This window comes from Panicum hallii, chromosome 3 (assembly GCF_002211085.1).
Source record: "Panicum hallii strain FIL2 chromosome 3, PHallii_v3.1, whole genome shotgun sequence".
Taxonomy (NCBI): domain Eukaryota; kingdom Viridiplantae; phylum Streptophyta; class Magnoliopsida; order Poales; family Poaceae; genus Panicum; species Panicum hallii.
In genome coordinates this window covers 18,100,763-18,119,322 of record NC_038044.1, presented here as the reverse complement: position 1 = coordinate 18,119,322, position 18,560 = coordinate 18,100,763, and the positions used below count along the sequence as shown (strand labels likewise).

The 18,560-nt window shown below is 50.7% G+C and overlaps 4 protein-coding genes across 6 annotated transcripts; 2 read left to right on the top strand and 2 right to left on the bottom strand.

Moving 5' to 3' along the window:
• Positions 1 to 114: 114 nt before the first annotated feature.
• On the bottom strand, positions 115 to 2,868 carry LOC112885067 (tubulin alpha-1 chain-like). Its single transcript, XM_025950748.1, has 4 exons — positions 2,657 to 2,868; positions 1,540 to 1,774; positions 1,076 to 1,446; positions 115 to 974 (listed from the first exon to the last, which is right to left on the bottom strand). The coding sequence occupies exons 1-4, from the start codon at positions 2,747 to 2,749 to the stop codon at positions 318 to 320; spliced, it is 1,356 nt and encodes a 451-aa protein (XP_025806533.1). The 5' UTR covers positions 2,750 to 2,868; the 3' UTR covers positions 115 to 317.
• Positions 2,869 to 4,773: 1,905 nt separating this feature from the next.
• Positions 4,774 to 6,111, bottom strand: LOC112885304 (peroxidase 2-like). The gene is made up of 4 exons (XM_025950953.1): positions 5,863 to 6,111; positions 5,549 to 5,743; positions 5,261 to 5,423; positions 4,774 to 5,154 (listed from the first exon to the last, which is right to left on the bottom strand). Exons 1-4 carry the CDS (start codon positions 6,109 to 6,111, stop codon positions 4,799 to 4,801), a joined length of 963 nt encoding a protein of 320 aa, XP_025806738.1. The 3' UTR covers positions 4,774 to 4,798.
• Positions 6,112 to 10,799: 4,688 nt separating this feature from the next.
• LOC112887468 lies at positions 10,800 to 11,651 on the top strand. The gene has a single exon (XM_025953643.1). It carries the CDS (start codon positions 10,873 to 10,875, stop codon positions 11,419 to 11,421), a length of 549 nt encoding a protein of 182 aa, XP_025809428.1. The 5' UTR covers positions 10,800 to 10,872; the 3' UTR covers positions 11,422 to 11,651.
• Positions 11,652 to 15,017: 3,366 nt separating this feature from the next.
• Positions 15,018 to 17,884, top strand: LOC112887467. 3 transcript variants are annotated; one of them, XM_025953640.1, is made up of 3 exons: positions 15,018 to 15,763; positions 16,470 to 16,792; positions 16,881 to 17,884. In XM_025953640.1, the coding sequence occupies exons 2-3, from the start codon at positions 16,543 to 16,545 to the stop codon at positions 17,726 to 17,728; spliced, it is 1,098 nt and encodes a 365-aa protein (XP_025809425.1). In that variant the 5' UTR covers positions 15,018 to 15,763; positions 16,470 to 16,542; the 3' UTR covers positions 17,729 to 17,884. The 3 variants fall into 3 exon arrangements, with proteins under 3 accessions (XP_025809425.1, XP_025809426.1, XP_025809427.1); XM_025953642.1 differs by lacking the exon at positions 15,018 to 15,763 and adding an exon at positions 16,296 to 16,317; XM_025953641.1 differs by lacking the exon at positions 15,018 to 15,763 and having other exon boundaries at positions 16,209 to 16,792.
• Positions 17,885 to 18,560: the final 676 nt, after the last annotated feature.

Genomic DNA, 18,560 nt, shown 5'->3' with positions numbered 1-18,560 from the left:
CACTACCAGTAACATATCAGGCACCCCCGAACAACAGCGAGAACATTCACCGACGTGACCAAACTGACGAGATAACCTGGAGTAAATATAAGTAGAGCAGCAGAGACACCAATATAGACCACAACGACATTGATAATAACCCAGTAGCAAAGCGGGGAATTGATCATACAAGTCTTACAACATCAGCTGTTGTAAACCACCCAAACGACCAATAGTTCAGAGCGACAGACAACACATTGCACGATAGTACGAGCCACTCGGGCAGATCACTGGATAATTGCAGCACACAGGCCGGACACAGATGCACCAGGAAGGGTCTAGTACTCATCACCCTCGTCACCCTCCTCACCATCGTCGAACTCAGCGCCAACCTCCTCGTAGTCCTTCTCCAGCGCGGCAAGGTCCTCACGGGCCTCAGAGAACTCACCCTCCTCCATACCCTCACCCACGTACCAGTGCACGAAGGCACGCTTGGCGTACATGAGGTCGAACTTGTGGTCGATGCGGGAGAACACCTCGACCACACTGGTGGAGTTGGAGATCATGCACACAGCACGCTGCACCTTGGCCAGGTCGCCGCCAGGCACCACGCTGGGGGGCTGGTAGTTGATGCCGCACTTGAACCCAGTTGGGCACCAGTCCACGAACTGGATGGTGCGCTTGGTCTTGATGGTAGCCACAGCAGCGTTCACATCCTTGGGCACAACATCTCCACGGTACATGAGGCAGCAGGCCATGTACTTGCCATGGCGAGGGTCACACTTGGCCATCATGGAGGACGGCTCGAAGGCGCTGTTGGTGATCTCAGCCACTGACAGCTGTTCATGGTAGGCCTTCTCAGCAGAGATCACTGGCGCATAGGATGAAAGCATGAAGTGGATCCTTGGGTAGGGAACCAAGTTGGTCTGGAACTCATTCACATCAACGTTCAGAGCACCATCGAACCTCAGAGAGGCAGTCAGAGATGAGATAACCTGCAGCATAACAGTGTATCAGCAATATTGTTAGTCTTGGAGTCAAGTACAGATAACAGCTTTTACGACAACACGATGATCAGAGAAGGAAATATATGCACCTGAGACACAAGCCTGTTGAGGTTGGTGTAGGTTGGGCGCTCAATGTCAAGGGAGCGGCGGCAGATGTCATAGATGGCCTCATTGTCAAGCAGGACAGCAACATCAGTGTGCTCGAGGAGGGAGTGGGTGGACAGGACACTGTTGTACGGCTCAACAACTGAGGTGGAGACCTGGGGAGATGGGTACACAGTGAACCCGAGCTTGGACTTCTTGCCGTAGTCAACAGACAGGCGCTCAAGGAGGAGGGAACCAAGGCCAGAGCCCGTTCCTCCACCAACAGCATTGAAGACGAGGAAGCCCTGGAGACCAGTGCAGTTGTCGGCAAGCTTCCTGATGCGGTCAAGGCACAGGTCAACAATCTCCTTGCCAACTGCAAGACAAGCAATAAGCAAAGTTAAGTCAATCAAGTTCACTAAAGAATGCACAACTGGAAACAATGGTCAATCAAGTTCAGATTGCTTACTGGTGTAGTGACCACGGGCAAAGTTGTTGGCTGCATCCTCCTTGCCACTGATGAGCTGCTCAGGGTGGAAGAGCTGGCGGTAAGTGCCAGTCCTCACCTCATCAATCACAGTGGGCTCAAGATCAACGAACACAGCACGGGGGACATGCTTCCCAGCGCCAGTCTCACTGAAGAAGGTGTTGAATGCATCATCACCTCCTCCAACAGTCTTGTCACCAGGCATCTGACCATCAGCCTGAATGGTACAGACAGAACAGAGTTAGTGATGCAAAACAATAAACAATTCAACTGCAGAAATGCAGAAACTTACACTACAATATCAACAGGTCAGATACAAGCTAATGTCAACACAATGTGAAACGAATGACCCTGAAGAACATCTAAACAGCACATAGCTACAAGTATGCAAGACATATCCCCATTAAAGTTTTTTGAATATTAGTACAGGTATTGCCAACAAGACATGGACAAAAGATACAATTAAATCCTACAACTGGCAGACAAATTTCAACCCATCACATCAGCTTCAAGCTTCCTATGACGCATACTTATTAACATTTAGACACACACTTGGAACCATGACTGCCTCCAGAATCCTAAATGACGAGATCCAACCCAATTTAAACAGATTCATGGGGTGAACATTAGAACTAAGACAAGCTAACTGACTTGCAGCATATAATTCGAAATCGCGTGGCAGTATTAACAGATCTACAACAAATTGACCTGCGAAATTTCATCATACACGCAAAGCCTCGAAATATGAACAGAGCAGTTAAGAACAAAACCATTGCTCACGCGTTTAAAATTAACTGATCCAAACTAGCAGCGCATCTAATCAAATAGAACCGAAGGAGCTGCCCTTTTTCAAATAGAAAGCTACATTGTTCAGATCTACCACAAGGGGAGGACAAACAGGCAAGATCGACAACAGTTAGGCGAACAGGACATTTTCAGTCACCAGATCCGCACACACTTCAAACGGTTCCAAATGCAATTCCCTCCCACCACTCAGATCCACCAAATTCGAGAACGCGCCGACCTCGAGAACACCTAGATCCAACACATACCAGCCGCTACAGCGCGAGAACGGGAGGGGAAATGGACGGATTTGTACCTGAATGCCATGCTCGAGGCAGTACAGCTCCCAGCACGCGTTTCCGACCTGGATACCGGCCTGGCCAATGTGGATCGAGATGCACTCCCTCATGGTGTCGTCGGAAGGGTGGGGCGGCGGCGGCGGTGGGAAATGGGAGGGGAGAAGCTTTGCAGCGCGGCGAGAGGCGAGTACGAAGACGCCTTTCTCTGCGGAACTCGGCTAGGGTTTGGACTCCTCCCACTCGGCTCGTTTTATAGGGCGGGACGACAGCCTGGGCCACGATGCAGGGGGTAGGCGAAGGGGATCAAGGAAGGCCGTGTGCTTTTTCCGTTCGAGCCCCTGCGTTTTCGGTTGTTCGCTCGATTCGGGCTCGTCGTGCATTCAAATTTCAAACAGTACACCACGGCACCGACCCGCCCGCAAGGCCGCAACGGTCAGGTGATTTGTGCAAGTTTAAAAAGAGGATATACATGAACATGAAACATACTTTTCAAATTAACCTAACGAAATGGATGGATTTATGGGCCTAATTTTTGTTTTAGGCCCAACTTCTTGGAGACGCCACGTATCTGTGAACAAAAGGGATATTTTTCAGTTAAAAAGTTATAAATCTTAAACCAAATACCTAATTAAATTTCAGTTGCACCATAATATTTTTCATGGCAAGATCTTCAAAATAAACTACACTAGAGTATGCTTCCATAAGTTTTTAACTAATATTTTGAACTAGGAAGGCTAAAATTAGATAAATGGCAAAGGAGTGTGAAGGAAAAACGTTAACAAAAATCACGGCCGCTACTTTTTCCAAAAAAAGGAAAAGTCTATATTACTGCCCACAAGTATCAGTAAAGTCCAGATAACTCCCCCAAATTATTCTTTTGGTTCAATTTACCCCTTAAACTATGTCATTTGGTCCAATTTACCCCTTAATAATATTTATCTTTTTTATTTATCCATGCACAAGCGAAGTCCTGAGTTAAAATTTTGCAGGATGATAGCGGACATTACAACATAGTTTTTAAAAATATGTTAAGAATTTTTCATCATTATTTTGAAAGAGTTTGATATTTAATAATAGATTAAACCTCATAATACAGAATTATAGAAAAAAATAATGACGAAAAATTGATAATATATTTTTTTGACATATATTATGATTCCCGCTACAACCCTGCAAAAATTTAAATTAAGATTCCACTTGTACGCGGAGAAATAAAAAGGATAAATTGTATTAGGAGGTAAATTGAATCAGATGACATAATTTAGGGGCCAAATTGAACCAAAAGATAGTTAGGGGGTTTATCTAGACTTTTTTCATACTTGAGAGAGTAATTTGAACTTTTTTCAAAATAAACACGTGCGCCCACATGTCTTTTACGCACTGGGGCACACATTTATAGGTACTGGATAGGGCTCGTCAGCTGAACATTTTGGTTTCTCAAGTGATGGATTGTAAAATTTGAGAAGTGAAGAAGGTGGACAGACACACAGAGGATCAGCATTCGACGGGTGTTAAAACCCTCACGGCGTTTGTTGATCACGTGACGAAAGCCAGCCAATCAGACACAATTGGAGATTCGTGCATGGAGAAAATGTGGCAAAGGTATGGGAGCTAACATGTAGCCTTCTGGATATTCATATATCGCCAACTTAAAATATATGGAATAGATATAGTTGGATTGTAAAATATATGGAATAGATATAGTTGGATTCTACTGTAACTTGCGAGGTAAGATTCCTTGTGGTTGAACCTGTCCACCCGGATTCGAGTTCCAGTGTTATTCTTTCTACCGGCTTAGTCTCTTGAAGGTGCTTATAGGGATAGAGGTTGTATTCATGTATTAATAAAGGTGAATACGCGCGCGTGTTTGTGAGCATCTGCGTTTGTCTTTTAAAAAAAATAAAAAGGATTTTACTGTAACTTAATAAGACAATAACCCTTCCCCCACAACTAGGCATGGAACCAACACGGACAATAAGGAAAAGACCAATAAAGTGGAGAAAGAGGTTAGACATGACATCTGTCAAAAGAAATATTTTTTTCAATTACTTACTCCCCCGAAAGGGGAAATGTAAACTGTACAACTAAACACCTTATACATTTTTAAAGAATGACAGAACAATGATTACTACAAGCCAGACCAAATTGTACGGGAGTCATCAGTAGCCTTTGCTATTGACCCTCCGGCAGTTCTTCCTGATCTCTCCATCCCTCTCAGTCAGCGGGCTGATGTTGCCCATCTTGATCATGGACGCCACAAAGTTCCCGAAGAAATCCTTTTGGTTGCTCGCGAATCGGTGAACGATGGGCGCAGTGGTCGCCGGCGCAGCAGCGTCCGACAGCATGACCTGGTCGGACGGCAGCTGAGCTTGGCCGTGCAAGAGGTTGCCGTAATACTTGTTGTCGAACACGTTGGGCGTAACCTGGTCCAGGTTCTCCAGCGTGCCCTCAGGCTGCCCGGCCGTGCAGTTCTCCCGCGTGACCTGGCACCGCACTTTGCCAAAGGTGTGCGCTCCTGAAGTAGTAGAAATTTGTTGTTGAAATCATGGTGTCAGATTGCATAAATGTGTTGAAAGTTATATTGCTGGAATGTATGAGCGCAGTAAGTGTTCGTTAGTTACCTTGGAGGGCGACGAGATCAGTGTCGTCGAGGTTGACGTTTCTGAACTTCTGCTGGAGCTTGTCCAGGGAGTCGAAAGGGCTCGGGAGGTTGTTGGCGCTCTCGACGTTGGTCTTGGTGCCGTCCCGCCGGCCGAGCAGCACTCTCCAGCTTGGTCCTCCAGACTGCGTCCAGTTTCGTTCATGATTCCATCATCAGTTCAGGTCAGGCGAGAAGCAGATAGAGTAAAGTAGGTACATCTGAGAGATCATATTCATCAATGCAAGAAGATCTCAGTTCGGACGCTTACGATTTCAACGGAGATCTCGGCTGCGAGGGCAAGGATGTCGGCGCAGGAGACGATGCCGGGGCACGCCGCCTCCAGCGCGCGCTTGATGCCGTCGACCACCGGGAAGCCGCGCGCCGAGTTGTTGTTGGCTGGCACGGTCTTCTCGGTGCGGATCGCGGGGAGGTCGTCGTCCAGCAGAAGTGAGCCGTCGCAACCCTGAAACGTTCGGAATATATTCGTGCACGTCAGATGATGCATCAACACGCGCCCAGCACCTGCGTACATCCTATACGAGCAGATAGAGGCTGCCAGGGAGCTGAGACTGGGGTGCTCACGTTGACGAAGCAGTCGTGGAAGTGGAGGCGGATGAGGCTGGCCGGGATGCGGGGGTCGGAGACGCGCGCGTCCTGGATGACGCGGCGGACGACGTCGTGGGCGCCGGGGCACGACGCGTCGTAGAACGTGGAGCTCAGCGCCGGAGGGTGGCCGCGTGCAGCTCCAGCTCCGGCCAAAGCTAGCAGGAGCGCGCAGTGCGCGGCGAGCAGCCACCCAGGAGAAGGGACGCGAGAGGAGGAGGCCGCCATCATGCGCGCGCCGCCCTTGGACGACTCCGAGCTGGCGAGCTGCTACGAGATCGCGGAAGGGAAAAGATGGTAGCTACGTACGCTGCGTCTTCTGGCGCTCGCGGATGGATGTGACGGGACCGGGTTGGATGCCCATTGCCCTGACCCGACCGATGATCGAGCTCGCGGACTTTTCTTTTGGCACGGGCCCGGGGGTGTGGGTGCGTGCAGCGTGCATTGTTTGACCGTAGTAGCACGTCGATTTGATTGGTTTAGTCTAGCGTAGCGCTGGGCCACCACCGGGGATGGCTGGCTGCTGCTGCATGCATGCACCTTCCTGTTCGCACGGGTCGCTGCTAAAATATCGTTTCCTCATTGATCCAGGCATGAATGGCGCGCGGTGGCCGCCGGCGCGAGCTAGGAGAAGCCGACAGGCGGTCACGTCGAGTCGTTGCGCGATGACTCTGAGCGTACGTTCGTTGCAAGCTAGCGGGATGCCAGGACCGGGAGAAGGAAAGGGTGCCAAAAGCCCCGTGGCGTGCGCCGTCTCTGCACAAGAGTTGCGAAAAGGCCGGGGGGGCTGGAGCGTAGGGTCCCGTGGAAGCTGCCGATCGGCGACCAACCACCATGCCTCGCGGCTGCGAGGAAACGGGTCAGAGAGAGCCTGCCAGCTGATCGAGGAAGCAGCCGCCGAGCAGTGTGTCTTTAGTGGCGTTGAAGCTAGCTGCCCTTTATTTGTTGGGAGGAATACACATACCTTGTTAATCTACTAGCCCGTGATTTATGCAGGGCAGGCGGGGAACAGCAGCAGGCCGTCAGAAAGCAGTGTATGGAGTGGAGGACGTAGCGTGCTGGTCATCCAAGGCGTCATGCGCTGCGGGCGCCACCACCCACGCCGACCAGGGAGTGCTTGGCTTTCCAGTTTCCAGTTTCGAGGGTGCTTTACGAAACGCGAGACGGTCGGTGGTGGCTCAAGTGGTCCGATGGCGCGACTGGTCTCTATTTCCATTTCGGAGTTAATGGACTCGCGCAGGCTCAACCAATCCATAAGCCTGGAAAAACAAAGCCCAATCAGCCCAACTTGCAGCCGGCTAATCTTCTTTCATGCCTCCGGACACGGCGACGAATTACTTGGTGCTTCCAATTTAACTCCCCTGCCCTAATCTCTTTAATTTCTCTCCTGCCGATCGTGAACAATCAATTAGGACAAGGGACATAGGGTGGGTTCTTGCCTCTATGGCTCAGGGCACTAAGGGTGTGTTCGTTTCACAGGGTCTAAATTTTAGAGAGGTCATATCAAAGAGAATCTTGTCATTTAGAAGTATTAAATAAAGTCTAATTACAAAACTAATTGCAGAACCCCAGGTCTAATTCGCGAGACGAATCTAATGAGGTATATTAGACCATGATTAGCGGATGATTACTGTAGCATCACTGTGGCAAATTATGGATTAATTAGGCTCATTAAATTTGTCTCGCGAATTAGCACCCATCTGTGTAAAAAGTTTTATAAACAGATTTTATTTAATACTTCTAAATGACAAGATTCTTTTTGATGTGACGGGATCTAAACTTTAGAGGGAGGAAACGAACACACCCTAAGTCAGGATGCTTGGGCTTCAGTTATACTAACTCCACGCTCATCGCATCAAGGTTCAATCACAAAACAGTTTCCACCCTTTCTTGGTTATTGTGAGCACCTCTTGCCAGCATCTTTGTTTCTCTATTAATTTTGTTCTATTCGTGATTCCTGATACAGGGACGCCTACTTATTTCTCATCACTTCTAGAGTTAGAAAAATGATCGACGACAGTCGCACTTGAAAACGATAACACCAAGAAGACTAAATACGAAAATACAAGATTTCATTTAAAAAAAAATACCAAACGAACAATGCCTTTTACTATAAGTTAAGAGGATATCGGTAAGCACGATCTGTCTTCTACTCTAGTATGAATGCATATTGTATTTCTTAGTATTGCAAAAACCCTGTAGCTATATTAATAGATTCAAAATATATTTTGGTTATTTGTAGTTTTCAAATGTAGAATCCCATTTTATAATTAACACTGGGGCGTCAAGTGTAGGCTTAGGTCCAGCTTGCCTCTCGTATTTTCTGCGCAATTCGAAACCTTATCAGAACGACTGAACTGAACGTATGAATCGATAGATGAACAGATGCCTAGTTGTAGGGGAACATGCCGATTTATTACCTTTTTCGTGGAGCTTTTATGCTCCACCTGGGTTAACATGCCATCACCATATACAATTATGATCTCGGATACTGACCACTTCAAAATTTTAGGGAGCCACCCTTGCTATTCAAATTATAGATTTTTTTTTTGAGGATTCACTTGCTTGGCATTTTGACACAAAGGGTCTTTTTTTGGTTGAAAAATGAGCATATAAGTTGGACCAGTTGTGAGATCATAAGCTAAGTCCATACTGTAACATGTATGGTGGAGTCACGAAGAACAATTGAAAACCCAATATGGAAAAGAATATAGCAGTTACCACTAGAAGATAAAATGTTCTTATGGCAATTAGGGCATAGTATTAGCCTGCCTTTCAGAAAGAAAAGGAGTTGAAACTTGCGCCTAAATGAAGATGACAGTCGCTCCTCTTTTCCTCAAATGCAAGTGGGTGAAGGGTATATGGAGAAGACAGAACTTGGAGCATGCCCGATATATTCAGCAAATATATTCAGAGCAATTTCTGATGAACAGCTCAAAGAATGCACTCTGCAATGCCGATATGGGTGGTGGTCGTCTAGGAACAAAGTAATTTCATTTGAAGCCATGAGGAACAATGATAGTGTTTGCCATCGTATCACCTCAAAGGATTCGCAGAGCAATGCTGCTCGGATGACAAACTAGAAGATGGAAGGCTTAACACGACCAATTTCCAACTGATGCGTACTTCTTGGAGGGGTGCAAACAGGGCGAATGGGGCTTTTCTATCCACGACGAACATGGAGAACTCTAAAGCAGCAGGTGTAGGGGTTTACTAGAACGCTAGTAGCGCTATGCATGCAGATATGTTGGTAGCTTTGATTGAAGTGGAAAAAGCTAGCTAATGGGGTATGTCAAGTATTGTTGTTAAGGCTGGTGCATCCAACATGATTGAGGCTATCAGTCTATCACAGGTCCAAAGTTTGATCAAGCTCCAGCTGGTATCTTACTATCTTGGCAAAGAAAATAAGGTGTTTCTGCCGTGGGCAAACCTTCACATAACTAGTGTAACTCACTGCCCTAGATGTTCTAGTGAAGTATGTTGCAAGTCTTAGCTCAGATGGTCCTAGCTTTAGTTCTTTATCATCTTCATGACATTTTTTTTATGTTAGGTTCGACAATTATTCTAGACTCATAAAATTTATTTCTAGTTTTATCAAAAAGAAAAATAAGCATTCGACATGGACTAAACAATATGAATACTTGATTCCAGTACGCAACAGCAGAGAGTTATATTGGGATATTTCTTAAAGCTATTGTGCAATAATACTTCAAGAGGCATGCATTGTTTTTGAAAGACCTAATATAGACCAACTATGGAAAACCTGAACGCCATAATTTCACAATAATTATGCAATATCTGTAAAAAAACATAAAGCAACATACTGCAAAATATTTGGGATAAATACAAAGAGAAGTATGATGAGTGTTGCAGCATAACTTAAACCCAATGGAGGATCTAAACAATCTAAAATATCTTTGAAAGGGGAAAAAAAGGGGTAAAAATATCAAATTGGGCAATGCATTCTTCAAGCCCAGTTTTCACAAACATCCAGTACTAAAGCAACCAATGTTGTCCATGGGCCAATTTGGGCTAAAAATGTAATAAACGCTATAAATATTTTTTATGTCAAGTTACCACCTAGGCTAAAATCCGTGCTATGCCGCTGTCAATAGCCTTTGCCATTCGATCGCATTACCATGTTGAACCGTCAGCCTTATACTGTTGGATTCAAAATTTGCCTGTTCATAGGCGGGTACATAATTCACCTTCAAGTTTTTTCTTCCCCTTTTGAACAATGGCCCTCAAGCGATCCCACATGCCTTTGTTCACTGCGTCTGCTCCCTGTCATGAGTAGTACGTGTCACCCCCACCTCTCATGTGAGTACTGACTGCACCACTGCCTGGAGTCAAAGACACTATGATCAGGAAATTATTGAAAACCTCTAGCACCATGTGATGAGCCGCTACAAAATAGCCAGGGATTGACGAGCACTGTACGGTGGCAGTTAAAATGGAGCAAATCTGCTCCATCTTCCAACAGACATCTCTGCGACCCACGAATTATAAACTGACGAGGGCAGAGCTCAATGCTCTCGTAGAATCCACCCGCAATTAAACCCCCTCCACCGTCCACTTTCTCATTGCCAGGCGCCATTTTTAACCGACCCGATGAGCCGTAACACAAAGTAAAAACAAGCTCTAAACTCATTTAAGATTTAACCATGGTACTTAGCAAAAGTTACGGAACAAATCCATCACCATGAGGGTGTACTTGCGTATATAGAAGTGCGTAATCGTGAGCATTGCATCGCCATCAGAGGGGCACGAGCGGAATAAACATTTCTGGCCAAATCTTGGATGCTTCCACAGGGCTCACCTACTCGGTTGTCCATGGCCGTGTCCCGCATGCCGAGCACTGCTTGAGGATCGATCGCCACCGGCTCCATTTGCGAAACCTACAAGCCGCGAGCTGCTCCAAAATTAGCCACACCAGGCCTCCACAACCAGATCCGAGTAACAAGGAAGGAGAGAAGAGAGGTGGGAGACATGGATGGCTACAGCAACCTCGCGTCGTCCCCTCCGGCGGCGGCGAGCGGGCGGCACGGGGCAAGGGTGGCGAGGCCGTCGATGGAGCTGACCAACACCAAGGAGACCAAGGCGTGGGAGGGGCTGGCCATCGGCGCGGTGACGCTGGCCCGGACCTTCTCCACGGGCTCCCACCGGTTCCGCAGGTCCGGCAGCGAGAGGAGGAGCCGGAGCCGGAGCGGCCTGCCCGGCGCGCTGAGGCGGGCCTTCTCCATGCGTCGCTACCACCCGGCGGGCCCCGGCTGCGGCGCCGGGGACGGGTACTGGAGGATCCACGACATGGACGGGAACATGAGCGACCGCGGCGACGACACGGTCGTCGAGGAGCACGGCGAGGACGAGGCGGCGCGCGAGGAGGCGGAGAGCAAGAAGCAGGCGGAGCAGCGGGACGAAGATGCTGCTGCAGACACTGCGGCAGGGAATAAGGAGGACGCCGAGGGGACGGCGACGGCGAAGAAGAAGAAGCGGGGTGGCATCTTGAAGGCGTGCAAGAAGCTCTTCCGGTTGTAAATACTAAATAGTACCAAACAGGAGAGTGATACGCCCTCTCGATCGAGCTCCTGCTGCAAGGGTACTGGATCCTGCAATGTCGAGCTGCAATGGCGTCGCGAGCTAGCTGATGATGCTGGTCTCGTGGTTAATGAGCGTTGCCGCGTTCGTACTCGTTATCGTTTAGTTTTTACTAGTTGGTCTTGTAATCAGGAAGAGAGAACCAAAATGATCACCATACAGTTACAGTATTCCTGTGTATTTGCGCGCGCGGCTGCCTGCGTGCTGCACTGCGAGCGAGCGAGCAAGAAGGAGCTCGACGTGGTCTGAGATGCCATCACGGGAGTCAAGCGTCCGCGTGCTCCTGGGAGCTCGTGCGCAATCTCAGTGTCCGGCGGGCACCATGGGCCCGCGGCTGTTTTTTCTTTTGTTTCAAAGGGCCCGCGGCTGTTGGGATGTCGTTCGTTTCGCCCGATCCTCGCACGCTGAAATAGAATCCGAGACGACCTCTTTTGCTTCGCGGGCCGAGACGTTGTTCGTTGGACTGCCAGCCCAAGTGCGCGCGATGACCACGAAGACGGGCCTGAATCTCTTTGTTGGGCTACTATATACGCGAGGTCGAACGAAACTATAATGGATGAGCGTAACGAGCGTAGACGATTCCAGTCATAGCAGCAAGTTCCAAACTCAGTTACTAGCTTTAGAACGAAGTGCACGCAGTGTTTGCTAAAGAAGCTTATCGTCATGTGTTTAAGCAATGGGGGTAGGTGATGGGCGATATTAGTTTGGAACGAGATAAGCCTTATGCGAAATTTAATTGGAGCATCAAATTGAATCTTCCTCCAAACATGCAATGGCCAAACTCGATTCCTACTTTTTTTTTCAAGACACAGTTTATACACAGATGCTCACATACACGCAAACAATCCTACCCTTATGAACATCCTATAGACATTGAGCTGGCACATCCTCAAAAATGAGAAAGTCACCGCTGCATCAATAGCACCTGCCTCTGAAAGAATAGCTGTTAGAACTAATCTTGATTCATATATCTCTGCATGTTTATATTTTGTTTTTGCATGTAGCTGCTAGTGTATGAGCAGACCACGTGCTAGCAGATGTGTACGCGAGAATCGTACACAGGTAAGGAACGTGTAGAACGTGTGGCCTGCATGTTGCTATAGAATAGGATCATGGAGTCGGTCTCGGCCGAGTGGGCTGTTGGTTGTTATCACTTGCATGTATTTGAGTCTATAAATTAATGAAAACGGCAAAGGCAGTGGGAGTCTGTTTGGGCAAAAAAACGTGTTCCTTTATAGGCTCTGTTAGCTTCTCGTGTGTGTGAGTCCACCATAAAGCAAAGTAGTTTGTTTAGTGCTTGAGATTAGCACTTGTGTGAGGAGTGATTCCAACAATTGGTATCAGAGCGAGTTAGCGATTCTGTGGAAATGTCAAGTGACGGCAGAAAGGATGGAGGGCTGTACACACCGCCAAACAAGCGCAACGGCAATAACGAGTCCTCATCGAGCAAAGCCAAGGTGAGCCGTGGCTTCGGCAACCCGGCGCCAGCGACATCGACTACGGGGAGGCTCCCGTTCCCGATGCTGACAAGGACGAACTACACAGCATGCGCGATAAGGATGAAGTTCCTCTTGCGAACTAACGGTGCATGGGCTGCTGTTAGTCGTGAGGGGGCTACGAGGCCGTCGATGAAGGCATGGACCAACTAGCCTTGTCGATGATCTCCCAAGCAGTCGACGACGAGACGCTGCTGCATGTCGTGGAGAAAGAGACGGTTGCTGATGTATGGGCCATGCTGCGCTCCATGCATGTGGGCGTCGAGCGTGTCCGGGAGGCAAGAATTCAGTCCTTAAGGTTAGATTTTGATAACCTCAACATGAATGAAGCAGAGTCCGTGGATGATTTTGCGGAGAAGTTCATGATGCTAGTTGCGCGCATCCGTGAGCTCGGAGTGAGCTCGGAGATGCGATGGAGGAGAAGTACGTTGTGAAGAAGCTACTGCGAGCTGTCTCCACCAAGTTCATCAACGTTTCTTCATCAATGGTGCTATTCAATGACATCAACAAGATGGCCATGGAGGAGGTCATTGGGTCACTGAAGGCGCATGAAGAGCTCCTAAAGGGACGGGAGGTCCAAGCACAAGAGCAACGTCTGCTCATGACAAGAACACATGGTCGTAGCCATGATGAGGGGCGCAAAGACAAGAGCAAGATAAAGTGCTACAACTGTCAAGATTATGGACATTATGCTTGGGAATGTCCTAAGAAAGAAAAGAGAGAGAAGGAGGAGAAGGCCCTGTTTGCACAAGGTTACGCCAGTGACGAACCTGCTCTTCTCTGAAGCTGTTCAAAGTTAGAGAATCAAGATTAGGGAGGAAATTGTTAGAACTAATCTTGATTCACATATCTCTGCATGTTTATATTTCGTTTTTGCATGTAGCTGCTAGTGTATGAGCAGGTCACATGCTAGCAGATGTGTACGTGAGAATCTACACAGCTAGTTGAGCTCCAGGTCATGGGCAAGGTGTTGACGTGCCGTGTGATGCAGTGTGATGCGATCAAGGTGCTGCGAGAAGTGGCCAGATTGCATGGAGGTGCGGTGTGAGACTCGCCGTCGTTCTGTTTAGTTGATGAGGTAGAGAGTCATATGCATGTATGGTGCCATGCAGTATGAGTCAAGGAACGAAATGACTTTGTGTAGAACGTGTGGCCTGCATGTTGCTATAGAATAGGATCATGGAGTCAGTCTTGGCCGAGTGGGTTGTTGGTTGTTATTAATTGCATGTATTTGAGTCTATAAATCGGCAAAGGCAGTGGGAGTCTGTTTGGGCCAAATAGCGTGTTCCTTTGTAGGCTCTGTTACCTTCTCGTGTGTGTGAGTCCACCAGAAAACAAAGCAGCGTGTTTAGTGCTTGAGTTTAGCACTTTGTGTGAGAAGTGATTCCAACAATAGCGTCTACCTCTGAAAGAATAGCGCCGGTTAAATTCTGAAATAAATTTTTTTTAAAAAATACGAGCATCCATGCTGCCTTCAACAGCCCTGAATATATATAGCATACTTAGCCACTTAGATTTGTCTTGTAAATGTACGCCGCCATCAGATGCAACGTTCAGCGGCTGGCACTAGGCAACATGTGAAACCCAAAAGACCCGTCAACCAGCAAGCCACAAGAGTGGCGGCCATCCGGCAAACAAATGGCCAGAAGCATAAATTTTTCTAGCATTCCATATTTATTGTCACTCTGATTTTATTTTAAGACCGGCAGGGCATCGTTGACGATGGCAAACGGCCGGGGACGCGGGCTGGCGACCGGAGAGAGCCGCCGTCAAGTGCCATGGAGCAAACGGCCGTTGATGACTTCCGCGCTGGTGCCGACTGCCGACTGCCAAGCACGCTGCACACGGCACACGCCCGCGGATGCGCACCGATGCGCCCTCCTCCCCAGGACGTAGACACGATCAACTCACGGCCGCCGCGGGCGGTCCAGGAAAAGACGCGGCGCGGAAATATCATCAGTATAATAATAAATCTAGTACGCGATGGCTGCACAGAACGCTTTGTTGTGCTGTACGCCGAGACAGAGAGAAGAGAGGCACCAATCGGCGCCGTTCCCCCCAAGCGACCGCACGGCGGGCACGCGTTCGCGGCGCTCCGGGCACCTGGACGGCAGCGCCGAGCGGCCCCCGCCGCGGCGCCGGCGCGTCAGAACCCCATCTCCCAAGTCCCCGACCCAAGCGGGAGACGAGACGGGACGCAACGCAACCCCACCAACGCGAGCCGCCCGCGAATATTCGCGGCACCCCGACCGGCCGGGCGCGTCCGCCTGCCCGCGGCCCCCCGGCGGGCGCCTCCTCCAGTATTATTTTACAACCCGGTTCGCGGGCGCGAGGGGACGCGCGGGCGGCGGCGAGCGAGTTCCAGCCGGTCCTCTGCGGCGGTGGAGACTAGCGGCTCACGCCCGCAAGCGCACCACCCAACCCAAACCCCGCCCCACCACACTCCCGAGAATAGGCGAGCGGCTCGGCTGGTCCACGAACCCAGGAACCCCGGCCTGCGCCGCGCGTCCGTCGGGGGTCCTCCCTAAATCCGGCCACGCCCGCCGGGGAGGGGGGCAGAGAGGCGACGGTTGATCAGTCAGTCCGGGATGGAGGATGGACCGGCCCCGGATGAATAACTAGTTCTACTAGGTTTCCTTGGGGTCGCCTGCCTTCCCCCTTCGTTGCTGTTGGTGAGTTCGATCTGGTCGACGGATTAGAGCAACTTCGCCCGGCGGCTGTTCGTCCGTCGCCCGTATCGCCGCGCTGCCGCCCGTTGGAGGCCGGCCTCCATCCCGTCCCCTTTGGTGCGTCTTGCTCTCTTTCCTCGCTGGTGCTTCTTCCTCTCCCCCGGCTTCGATTTACTTTGCTCATCCTCCCGATCTGCCGATGCGTCCGATTGCTCATCTGGATTTCCCTTCGCGTGGTAGTTTCGGTTTCGGAATCTTCCAGGTCATGGTCAGTCAGGCGGTTTCTCGCCTCCATCCCATCTGATAGCAGGCTGCCTCGTCTGGCGCGTTCCGATTCCTTGCTCTCGAGAATAAAAATGGAACTTTTTTTTGGCTAGTTTGTTCTGGGGATAATGCCGGCCGCAAAGGCCGTAACTTGCAAGGCTGGCATCTCATGGCATGTCGCCCAACTGACGGGCGCGACTGATTGCTCCGCCGCCGGCCTTCACACGCCCCTCTTGAATTCGTGGGGCGTTTTCGCGTCCGCACGCTTGATGGCGAGGTGGTTGTTGCTTTCAGAATCCTCTTTTTTTCGTAGTCACAGAGAAAGATTGCTTGCCTCTCTCTCTGACCGTTCTGGTGGCGTTCGTTCGTCTCGCATTCGCTTGGTCAGGCGGGTCCGTTCCCAAGATGTGGGTTCATACTGAACCGCAAAGTAAAATTGAATCTTTTTCGTGGTGTTGGGTGCTCTGGATTACTCCACCAAGCATGTTTGCTTTTAGGATCCGTTCTCGGGGGCGGTTTGGGGGCAAGCTGATGAAACGGGCGGCGGTTTCTTGCGCAGGTCTCTGTTGCTCGGCGGTCTTCTTCTCCGCGTGCTCTGCTTCTGCTTGCGGAGGATTGAGTGAAGCCGGACCATGGCTGAGGTAGAAGACACGGTGGGCGCGCCGCCAACGACGACGACGACGGAGTCCGAAGGCACCACCACAGACGACGAGCATCTCTCGCCGACCTGCGCCTGCGGCGGCAGGGGCCGGCGCGGAGGCCGCATCAAGATCCTCTGCAGCTTCGGCGGCCGCATCGTGCCCCGCCCGCACGACGGCGCGCTCAAGTACGTCGGCGGGGAGACCCGCGTCCTCGCAGTGCCCCGATCCATCCCCTTCCGCGGTGCGTTCTCGATCCGTGCGCGTTGATACTTCAATGATGCCGTCGGCGCTCTGATCCTCAATTCTTCCTTTTCCCCCGCCGTGTGCAGAGATGAAGAAGAAGGTCGAGGAGATGTTCAAGACGGAAGTGGCGGCCATCAAGTACCAGCTCCTCTCCCTCGCCGAGGACCTCGACGTGCTCGTCTCCGTCACCTGCGACGAGGACCTGGTCCACATGCTGGAGGAGTACGACCGCTTCGAGGCCAAGCGGTCGCCGACCGCGTCCCCGCGCTTCCGCGTCTACATCTTCGCGCCGCAGCCCGCCGCGCCGCTCCTGTCGGCCGCCGCGCCCGCCCGCCAAGCCGGCCTGTCGCGCCTCCACCCGCAGCATCACCACCAGCACCACCACCAGCACCACCACTTCCAGCCGGAGCCCTACGTGGCCACCGTGCCCGTCTCGCCGGACGGGAGCCCGCCGTTCCCGGCCCAGCCGCACGGCGCCGTCTCCGCGGGCAACTCGCCGCGCGCCAACGCCGTGTACGGCGCGGAGCCGCCCGCCGTCTTCGGCCTCGGGATGCAGCGCGTGCGTAGCTCGCCGAACCTCGGCGCCCTGGACGCTGCGGCGCAGCACCTGCACCAGCACGCGGCGGACGGCGGCGGCGGCGGCGGCGGCGGCCGCGTGCCGGGCTACGTGGGCGGCTCGCCGAGCCACGCCGGCGGCGCGGGCCACCACCTGCTGCACTCGAACAGCTTCCACCAGTACCAGCACCAGTACGCGCCGGCGCCGGCGCCCGCGCCCGCGCCGCACCACGCCGGGCGGTACGACGCGCGCGGGTACGTCCGGGTGGGCAACTACCTGGCGCCGATGGCGCCTCCTTCCCGGCCGGTCTCGAGGGGAGGGCTGGCGCCGCACAGCGAGATGGTCACGCCGAAGAAGTCTGCCATTGTATGGGACTGACCTGGCCGGAAGTTCGCCGGAGACCGGAGGGAGCCTGCTGTATCGATTTTTTTTTTGCATCAGTACGAGGGGCAGTGAGATGAGTGGTACGATGTACACTTGAGATGTAAATAGACGGTCGGATGGATGAATGCACGCGGCCTTGTTTTACCTGTTGCGATGGTGTCCATGCTGATTGCTGAACATGTTTGTGCGTTTCTTGCACATCATGTTCACCGTAGACCGTCAGAGACCTGTGACCCCGCTGATCCCCACTGCTGACGCAGTGACACTAGTTCTTGCCTTGTAGCTAACGATTTTGTCCATAATTTGGACGCGCGGTTCCAAACAACATTGTTGTGGCTAAAAGTCGTATGTCCAATCTGTTAACATGACTTGTCTCAGGGTGAAACCATTCATGGACTAAAATTGTAGGCAGCGTCAAATTATGGCTTGGCTGGTCAGAGCATTTGATTCAAACAGCCCAATTTCAGAGTCCTGGCACAGGCGAACAAATTGAAATGGCATTCAGAGCTGCTCGGATCCTACTGCGATGGGAATGGGAGGAGACGCAACAGATTTTGGCAAAATAAATGCCAAATAATTACTGGATCCTGGATTCACCATGTTTTGCTCATTCCGGGTTATGAAAAAGGAAATGCCATCCTTTGACTTCCAGCTCATACTCCCTCAAGTCAGCTGTTTTTAGCTTGATTTTGTTGTCTGAAACGTCCATCATATATACCAGCTTTTTTATTTGAAAACACGCTACGAACACCTTGCACTTTCGCTCTGAGAAAGAATAATTATCTGTAAATACAAGAAGCTTGAACCTAATAGTAAAATTAATTTA